Source organism: Nerophis ophidion, linkage group LG09 (assembly GCF_033978795.1).
Source record: "Nerophis ophidion isolate RoL-2023_Sa linkage group LG09, RoL_Noph_v1.0, whole genome shotgun sequence".
In the NCBI taxonomy this organism is placed as follows: domain Eukaryota; kingdom Metazoa; phylum Chordata; class Actinopteri; order Syngnathiformes; family Syngnathidae; genus Nerophis; species Nerophis ophidion.
Window position 1 is genome coordinate 404,780 of NC_084619.1, and position 10,920 is coordinate 415,699.

At 38.4% G+C, this 10,920-nt stretch overlaps 1 protein-coding gene across 1 annotated transcript; it reads left to right on the forward strand.

The window, feature by feature from the left end:
* The first annotated feature begins 2,961 nt into the window (after positions 1 to 2,961).
* On the forward strand, positions 2,962 to 10,678 carry LOC133559756 (E3 ubiquitin-protein ligase Midline-1-like). The gene is made up of 5 exons (XM_061911826.1): positions 2,962 to 3,507; positions 3,563 to 3,658; positions 3,725 to 3,918; positions 6,024 to 6,157; positions 10,080 to 10,678. Exons 1-5 carry the CDS (start codon positions 2,962 to 2,964, stop codon positions 10,676 to 10,678), a joined length of 1,569 nt encoding a protein of 522 aa, XP_061767810.1.
* Positions 10,679 to 10,920: the final 242 nt, after the last annotated feature.

Genomic DNA, 10,920 nt, shown 5'->3' on the forward strand with positions numbered 1-10,920 from the left:
GCGGTGGACGATACTGCTAATATTGGTGTCGACCAGATACCAAGTAAATACGGAACCAGTATTGACAATTTAATTACGAATACCAAAATGTAAGGTTCAAGCTCCATCCATCCATCCAATTTTCTACCGCTTACCAATTGAATGATAGTTGCCTTCAATTTGTTGATCGTGATTATGATCAGAATAAAATATATTTTCCACATACCGTATTTCCTTGAATTGCTGCCGGGGCGCTAATTAATTTAAAACCTCTTCTCACTCCTGCGCTTACCAAAGGCATGCGGTAAAAGTAAGCATGCGCTAATTATTTTGCGAAGCGAGTTTGACCCGGCAGTAAATCAAGGCAGGCGCATACTATATGCCCTGCGGCAATTCAAGGAAATACGGTAATTCTGTTTTCATTTTTTTTTTCTTAGCATTAAACACACTTTTTAAAGCTATACATAGGGCAATTTATCAATATCAACAACGTTACTGAATCATTCTCCTTTATTAGTACAACTTTTTGGGCAAAATAAAGGTAGTAATGCAAAATAAATAGGCAAAAGAAAAACTACCGTCTTCAAAATCAATTGGCTTTTTGCCTGCAAAGAGGTATTCTGAGTGCAAATACTTTTACCTGAGTTTATAAACAACATACAAATACAACAATATCAGCAATCTTACAATATTAACGATACAACTACAGTAGTGCAAAGAAGTATTTAGTCAGCCACCGATTATGCAAGTTCTCCCACTTAAAATGATGACAGAGGTCTGTAATTTTCATCATAGGTACACTTCAACTGTGAGAGACAGAATAGGATTTTAAAAAATCCAGGAATTCACATTGTAGGAATTTTAAAGAATTTATTTGTAAATTATGGTGGACAATAAGTATTTGGTCAACACTTCAAAGCTCTCACTGCTGGAAGGAGGTTTTGGCTCAAAATCTCACGATACATGGCCCCATTCATTCTTTCTTTAACACGGATCAATCGTCCTGTCCCCTTAGCAGAAAAACAGCCCCAAAGCATGATGTTTCCACCCCCATGCTTCACAGTAGGTATGGTGTCTTGGGATGCAACTCAGTATTATTCTTCCTCCAAACACGACGAGTTGAGTTTATACCAAAATGGATACATGGATGATACAGCAGAGGATTGGGAGAATGTCATGTGGTCAGATAAAACCAAAATAGAACTTTTTGGTATTAACTCAACTCGTCGTGTTTGGAGGAAGAAGAATACTGAGTTGCATCCCAAGAACACTATATCTACTGTGAAGCATGGGGGTGGAAACATCATGCTTTGGGGCTGTTTGTCTGTTAAGGGGACAGGAGGATTGATCCGTGTTAAGGAAAGAATAAATAGGGCCATGTATCCTGAGATTTTGAGCTAAAACCTCCTTCCATCAGTGAGAGCTTTGAATGTTTGACCAAATACTTATTTTCCACCATAATTTACAAATACATTCTTTAAAATTCCTACAATGTGAATTCCTGGATTTTTTTTTCACATTTTGTCTCTCACAGTTGAAGTGTACCTATGATGAAAATTACAGACCTCTGTCATTATTTTAAGTGGGAGAACTTGCACAATCGGTGGCTCACTAAATACTTTTTTGCCCCACTGTAAAGCCAAATGATAGTTTTGAAAATAAACATGCAGTAGATACAGTGGCGGGCCGTGCGTTTCCCACCTAGGCCTTCAGTGATGTCCGACTTCAATGACTACTTCTCAAAATACCATCATTTATGTCACCACATGACCATTGCTGGAGAAATATTATACAAGAACACATTTACGTTCTACTGGGCATTGTACAAAATGGGTTATTTTCTGGCGCATTTAAAAATCAACGAAACCCGCATTAGCAATTAAAACACATCTTATGTGGTACTGTCAAAAAATTAAATTGAAGAAAACACATTAAACATGAAAACATTAAGAAATAAAGTATCTGAACTCACATTTAATCACCAGGACAGTTGAGCTGCTTCTGGGGTTAGCTGACATCGTCTCACGATGTAGTTTCTCTTTAAATATCCTTCTTGAAAATGAATGAAAAAATGAAACCCATCCAGCATGTCTACATTCAACTGCATGCTCTTCACTACTGTGGTATGCTGAATAATGGAGTTCTTATATTACCTAGCTAACATCACAATATATATCTGCCTTAAGCCAGCTAAAAGGCCTTACTGACAACAACTCGTGATCTGATTGGCTATCGCAACTGTCTGGTCAAATGTTTGTGTCCGTTCACTTACAATGTACTGATGCCCGCATTGTTGATTCTGAAGGCCCTGGCATATTTGGTACAGCATTGCTGAATTCTGATTGGATACAAACTCTATAACCTAAAAACAACAGCGCTGGAAGGAGCATTATATGATATGAAGAGAATATGAATACTTTGAAATATTTAGGGAAAGTTAATAAAAAAAAAATTTATCTTTAATTATGATCATGATTTCTGGTTATGTTAAGCCAGCAGAGAAGGCCTTGCTGACCCTGACGGCATCAATGTCATACTACCCTCTGTATCAATACTAACAACGCTTGTATAGTGTTGATTAAATTATTATGACAACACAATGTGAAAAACTACAAAACATGTGCGCGTATTATGGAAGATAACTGAGAGCCAGCTTCAGTTATCATTACATTGTCTCTGTTAAGCCCACAATCATTTATTTGTGTTTTACAATGTGTTTTATCCAAATTAGTTGAAATGGCTGTTTAATGAAAGTAACTGTTATGACTGGTCCTGGTGAGCTCATGCAATTATAAAAGATTTTGTTATTGCTGTATATAAACATGTCACTCCACTAAAAGGCAGAAAAATGTCTACATGTGTTTAGTAATAGGACACTGGGGCACCTGAGAAGCCGTGCATGTAGAAAAAGTCTTGTGAAACATTGATGAGCCGCATAGCATTTCTCATTGAGGCAGCATCACAAGGCACAAGCAGATAGCTATGGGGACTGTCAAAGAAACTCTCAAGTGTCCAGCATGCCAAGATGTCCTCACAGACCCTGTACAGCTGCCGTGCAGACATAACTTCTGTCAGACTTGCATCCAGACTGTTTGTGAGAAGGGTCCTCTCTTCTGTCCAGAGTGTCAGATCCTGCTCCCATCCAACTTCACGCTGGAGATCAACGCAAGCCTTCAAAGCAAATTGAAGGACTTTGTTATCCAATCGTCAAAAAAAACATCTTCGACCGTCGTCCACTGCGACCACTGCATAGAGACACCAACGGAAGCCATTAGGACCTGCCTGACCTGTGACGCCTCGCTTTGCCAGGCCCACGCTTTGCTGCACCAGCAGCGATCTGCACTGAGGGATCACACAGTGGTGGAGGTGACCCAGGATTTATTGTCTTTAAAATGCAAGGAGCACCGTGACGAGCTCAAACTCTTTTGCTTGGAGGAAAAAGTCCCTGTTTGCTGTTTGTGCGTCCTTGTTGGCGCGCACAAGAACCACAAAGCTGTCCAGCTGCATGACGCCTGCACAGACTTAAAGGTGTGTTTTTGCCATGTCTGGATTATGTTTTATTAATTTGTACGTCTGTCTTTAGAGCATGTTGGAAACAACTGTTAGTGAATTGCTGCAAATGAGATGTGAAGCAGAAAACGCCATCAAAGACTTGGAGTTCATGTACACACAAACAGTGGTATACAGTCACTATGTTTTATTCATAGGTTTGCATTGCAATAAGATGTTTTTTTCCCATTCCTAGATGTCTGCAGCAGATTTCAGAGAGAGACTCACAGACAAGTACAACAGGATCCGGGTTGTGTTGGATGGCGACGAGCGGCTAATGATGCAGATCATAGATGCAGAGGAGAATTGTACCACTGAGTGGCTGGAAGCTCAGAGAGCAACGATGGAGGCTCATATCAACGAGATAGACAAGCTCAGAGTTTCCAGCAAGTTACTCCTTGAAGAAAGACATGATTTGAGATTCATACAAGTAGGTTATTCAGTGTGATATTTTTTTGTTTTACCAATAAGTAGTTTTTAAACTTCATACAATGAATTGGTATTGGGTTCTATGATGAATTAGACTTAGACTTGCTTTATTATCATTCAAATTTGAATGACAGTACAGCGTATTGTACGTACAGATAAGAACACAATTTCGTTGCTAGAACCAATTAATAGAAAGAGTCTGGAATGAGCTTCAAGTGCTCTATTCTCCCATGTGCTTGAGTAAAAAAAAGCTGTGCAGATTCTGGCCGTGCAGCATTCTCCCTCTTGATTAAAACTATCAGTCCAAGATGCGAAGTTTGGGTGGAGTCACTTTAAAATTTGGCCAATCCCAGTCAAATCTGGCCTTCTTTGTATTCTCCCATCGACCTAAGTACTTTTTCTCCTACACATTTAATAATAAGTCCAGCACCCCCGGAAAGTGAATCATTATATTGAACTTGAAGTTTGGATAAAGTGTGTACACCACACATAATAAAATGATAAAAGAAACTTCTAGAAAATAATCAAATCTATTCCGGTCGCTTCAACCAAGACACCAGGAAACATCCATTGAGATGAGCATAAAAGCAATATAATGCCTCTATAAAAAATCAAAATGCAAATCATTTATCTGCTGTGTCTTTGTGAAAGTGGATAGTGTGACCACAGCGTAAAATACAAGGTGGCCGTGCATATGCAGTTTGGACATCCTGGGGCATCGACCCGATTTTCCGGACTGTAAACCTTAGCAGAATTTAGAAGAAAAACTGTTGCTTTATATATTAGCTGCACAAGACAATAAGCAGCAGATATATACCCTCACGTTGTTAAATTACATATTTACATAGAGAGATTTTGTGGATGTTTATTTATATATTTTAATTGTTTCCACATGGTGCCTGTATTTCGGCAGTAAAAAGATGATAGAACAAAACAGAAAAGTCATCCTTTGTGAGATTAATAACATTTCCCCTTTTTTAATAAGGTTCTAGATGTTTATTTGGATTCTTCTTCTATGTACTTTGTAAAAACTTTTGGGTTCAAACAGTTTCTTGAAGTGGATCATTTTAGTACATTGTTTGATTTCTTTGTTTAATCCATCTCATAATTCAGCAATTAAAAAAAAAAATCCATAGAGTAGCTGCACCTTTGTATAAACCGCATTGTTTAAAACTAGGCAAAATCTAGCAGCTTAAAGTCCTGAAAATACAGTACCTTTCAATTGTACTTATTTATTTTGCAAACAATGTTTAAATGTATGTATTATCATTATTTATTCATTTTAGTTTTTTTTACTAATGTTATAATTTCTATCCCCAGGACATTTAATAAATACAACAATTTTGGCTGGATCATTAAACTTGGTGACTGTTTAACAGTAATAGCATGTATCAGATGCAATAAAAAAGGATGAGGAGGAGATCAACAATCACTTTGTTGATCACATATGATCAAACAGAATGTAGCACACACACACACACACACGCACGCATGAACGCACGCACGCACGCACACACACACTCACACACACACACACACACACACACACACACACACACACACACAATGTTGTCCATGCAAGCCCCGCTGACACCTCGCAGATCTACGAACGTATTTTACTAAACAAAACGCCACAAATAACATGAGGGTGGTTATAATAACAAGTGAGACTTCTTTGTGTCATCTACAGATTATTATTCACATCGGGTCAGGAAGAAGACGCCGTTGTAGCGTGCACACACACACTACATTATCATGATGACATGAAGTACACATAAAAATAACTGTTTGGATTCATAAATTGTTATATTTTTCATGGATTTTAATTACATTCACAAAAGAAAAATGTGTAACTTCAAATATGTAAAAAAAAAATTAAATAAGCACAGCCATGAAAATAGGTATAACATTTATGTATATCTATAAATATATATATAAATGTATAACATTTACAGTATCTGTCTTTACAGCAAATCACTGAACAGAATCGTTGGTGAGTATAAGTTTCTTATTCATATTTACATAACAGGTGTGATTTGCCACAATATGTTATTGTTTAATCGTAGTGAACCCCCAAAGTTAGCTCCCGTTCAGCAAATAGATAAAGAGCTGTGTGAACCTGACAAGCTGCGAACAATCGAGAAGCTGGTGGATGACCTGTCTGTGGCTCTGTCTCAGCACTTTCCCCGAATGTGGTCCTGTAAGTACAATCCTCTTATTCAGTAGAATCCAAAACAATCATTCTGTCAGTTCACTTTCAAGGTGTTTCTCTTGAATCGGTGGCTTTAGCACCCCCATGGAAACGTATTATGCTTGATGCAAATACATTGTATAACTCAGTGACGTGCAATGAACTAAACACCAGGTGAGTCATATATACTTTTTTTTCTTCTTTTTTTTTAACTTAAATTCATATGTGCTGCTCTAGTCATTGTTGATTAAGGTTGCACATTAGAGTTACAGGGGAAAAAAGGGAGTTATTCGCTTTCATAAAAACATTATCATAATGATATTATGATATGACAAATGGGTCCAAAAAGTATTTGATAAAGTTGTTATTAAATACTTTTTGGTCCTGTTTGCTTTTAACAAAATAAATCAAGTATTGTGAGTGTATTTTACCTTTCTGTATTTGTATCTGAAGCAGCAATAGCTATCCTCCATGAAAACATACTTTGTTTGATCGCATTCATTTTGTCTTAAAGTCTAGTTTCGAGAAGTATTTAATCTTGGATACAGTATATATTCCTCCACACTGGCAGAAACATTCATTTAATTCAATGTCATTCCAATAAATTAAACAATATTTTGCATCTGACAAAAAACACTCACAAACGCTGGCTTACTCTAATAAAAAGGCCATGTTTGTTATAAAAACAGTAAAAAAAACAAAGAAAATAAAAAAAATGCTGGCTTCCCCTGGAGAGACCTGTGTCTGCTAGCTTGAGCTTCTCCCAGTGTGTTGAGTCAGAGTACTGCTGAGGCATTGAACTGCAAGTTGACAATGTATCCCCTACCTTGAGGCAGAGGTACTTGCTGCCTCAAGACCTTCCTTTTCCACATGGCAACAAGCATGCGCCCCCTCGCACGCACACGCCCAATACACACTGTGTGTAGATGTGGAGGCACGGCTTGTGTCTGCCTCACTTCTCATCTGCTGCATTGTTTTGATCAGGAAACATGGAATTTCCGCGATTTTGACCATGAAAGTTATCAAAATATACAGGAACCACACCAAAATCACATAGAAAGCATAAACCAAAAGAAAAATATTAAAACTGATTTTATTTTATTACTTCGTTTTGGAACATCTCATGGTTAAGCCACCTGGTGGCAGGTGAGGCACTGCCTCACTTGCCTCCCCGGACAGCACGTCACTGGTATATCTAGGCAAAGGGAGACTTTTCTTTCTTAATCCTGTGTATGCATCGCGATTAGTTCTTCATATAAACGGAACGATATGGACATTTTATCAGTCGAAATAGGAGAGCAGATATCGTACAGTAAACTATTGTTTTATTATGTTTGTAGTTCTTGTTTAGCACATACATAGCAATACTGCTACATGATTCTTAGGGTTACACATTAGCTACATTTGTTTAGTAGAGCTCCTAAAACTTGTAGCTTATCGTCCTTATATTCAGGATCAAAAATGTAAGTTTCTTGATCATAATTCTTCCCAAATTAATTGTTGGCTCTCACAAAGTCTGCATGATTTTTATTGTTGTTGGTGATGAAGGGATCTGTGGTTCCTACCTCTACGTCACGCAATGATGTGTCTGGCGAGCTCGTTATCTCTCAAAATGGCTTGGGAGTCTCCAGGAGATTGATACTATTTTGATCATATCTATTTACTCGCAAACTTTGTAAGTCGCTGGGTGTCATACAGCAGATATAAATGATAGCTTTAATATAGAGGCAACTTGTTTTTCCTCTCCACTGGTACTTTAAATCATCATCTTACCTTCACACTGCTTCCTTTGTGCAACTATCATGTTATCCTGCAGCAAGTTGAGGGAGTTTCACAAGGCAAGCACATAGCTGTCGTAAGTTTCTGATAACCTTATCCGTCTCTTTATTGATGACTTCACAAGTCTCGTCTGAGCATAGTGCTAGCCTGATTTGATCAAATAGATTTGATCAGCTAAGACCATGACAAGCAGTCTACTGAAGCACATCATTGGTTTGCCTTGTTTTCATTCCCTGTTTCCCACTTAAATGTTAAACAACAAGATATTGTACGTAAAACTAAAAGTTAGCCAAAGGTCTTCGCATGCGTGTAGTCATTAATCAAATTCAGGTCAACCTAAGTTCATCTCATATGTAATTGCAAGCATACTATCTTCTTTATAATGCATGAATATTTATTACTGCAATGAGGTGACGACTTGTCCAGGGTGTACCTCACCTTCCGCCCAACTGTAGCTGAGATAGGCTCCAGTGCCCCCTGCGACCCCGAAAGGAATACGCGGTAGTAAATGGATGGATGGATGGAATATTTATTAAGAAAGCTTAAAAATCAGTCTAAATCATAACTAGACTTAGTCTCAGACTTAGACTTCCTTTTATAGTCATTCAAAATTGAACTTTACAGTACAGATAAGAACAGAATTTTGTTGCATTAGCTCATTGTAGTGCAGGAAAAAAGACCAATGAGATGCAGATATAAATAAATAGATTACTGTCCAGATAAATATATTCCACTTTTGCATATGCATCCATGTTTATGGATGTATATTATATTGTCTTTATATTCCAGCAAGTTAATCTGTTTTTTGGGGGGAATTGAGGGGATTAATATGATGCGTTCAAGACTCTTATGGCCTGAGGGAAAAAGCTGTTACAGAGCCTGGAGGTTCTGCTACAAAGGCTGTGGAACCTCTTTCTAGAAGTCCAGCAGTGAAAACAGTCCTTTTTGGGGGTGGGAGTAGTCTCTACAGATTTTCTGAGCCTTGGTCAGGCAGCGACTTTTTGCGATTTCCCAGATAGGAGGAAGAGGAGTCCTGAAGATCTTTTCCGCCGTCCTCACCACTCTCTGCAGAGACTTCCAGTCTGAGGCACTGCAGGCTCCAGTCCAGACAGAGATCAGTTGGTCAGTAGGCTCTCTATAGGAGTGGTTCTCAACCTTTTTTCAGTGATGTACCCCCTGTGAAAATGTTTTTAATTCAAGTACCCCCTAATCAGAGTAAAACATTTTTGGTTGAAAAATAAAGATAAAGAAGTAAAATGCAGGACTATGTCATCAGTTTCTGATGTATTTAAATGTACAACAGTGCAAACTATTGCTCATTTGTTGTGGTCTTTCTTGAACTATTTGGAAAAAAAGATATGAAAATAACCTAAAACTTGTTGAAAAATAAACAAGTGATTCAATTATAAAAAATAAAGATTTCTACACATAGAAGTAATCATCAACTTAAAGTGCCCTCTTTGGGGATTGTAATAGAGATCCATCTGGATTCATGAACTTAATTCTAAACATTTCTTCACAAAAAAAGAAATCTTTAACATCAATATTTATGGAACATGTCCACAAAAAATCTAGTTGTCAACACTGGATATTGCAGTGTTGCATTTATTATCACAGTTTATGAACTTACATTTATATTTTGTTGAAGTATTATTCAATAAATATATTTATAAAGGATTTTTGAGTTGTTGCTATTTGTAGAATATTTTTAAAAAATCTCACTTACCCCTTGGCATACCTTCAAGTACCCCCAGGGGTACACGTACCCCCATTTGAGAAACACTGCTCTATAGTGCCTCTGTAGAATGTGGTGTGAATGGGGGGAGGGAACTGTGCTCTTTTCACCTGACGCAAAAAGTGCATGCGCTGCTGAGCTCTTTGGTGTGTAGGGACCAGGTCATATTGTCAGTTATCTGCACCCCCAAGAACTTGGTGCTGCTTGCCATCTCCACTGCTGTGCCATTGATGAAGAGTGGAGTGTGGCTGGGCTGGTGCCTCCTGATGTCGACAATGATCTCTAACTGAGACTTAAGACTTTTGAGACAGTTTTGCACAAATAATTGGTTGAACTCCAAATTGTGTAACTTTTGGGTGATTTGACAGTTTTTGTAATGACACAAAATCAATCTCTGATCTTCATTTCTACTTGCAGATTTTTGTTGCCCCGTTCTAGACCTGAAAACAGCCCATCCAAAACTGGAGATTTCCCATGATGGGAGAGAAGTGTGCTGGAGGGTGCAACCTGAAACTGACGCTCCAACCACTCCGCCATATGATTCACAATACAGCGTCCTGGCTAAAAAGAGCTTCACTACTGGCCAACACTACTGGGAGGTCATTGTGCAAGAGAAACCCTATTGGCTGATAGGTGTCACAACTGGGCCAGTCAATGAAGACCATGGTCCAAGTTCAAAGCCTCCTGTTGTGGGTGTGAACAACACTTCTTGGTGCATATACCATGGAGAGGGACAATATCTGGCATGCCATGATACCCAGGAGAAACAGCTGAAAGTTGGCAGGAAAGTCAAAAAGTTGGGAATTCTTGTGAATATCCAGAAGGGGGAGCTGTCGTTCTACAATGCAGACAGCATGACCCTGCTACACTCTTTCTGTGTGGAGTGCAAAGAGCCTCTTTTTCCTATGTTTAACCCATGCATTGATGTCAATGGATTAAACCGGCAACCATTTACTATGTTCTGGATTAAGGACCCATGGGATTGGGGTGTTAGCATAGATAGAGGTGAAGTGTGACAGGAAAAGTTTAAATGTATCATCCATCCATCCATCCATTTTCTACCACTTATTCCCTTTCGGGGTGGCGGGGGCGCTGACGCCTATCTCAGCTACAATCGGGCGGAAGGTATCATCAATATGAAAATGTTGTCGAAACACAAATTAAGATATATTTCCTTTTGTAAATATAAATAATGTGGCATATCAACTCATGAATGTTTTGAGATAAGAAGCGGCATAGCTCGGTTGGTAGAGTGGCC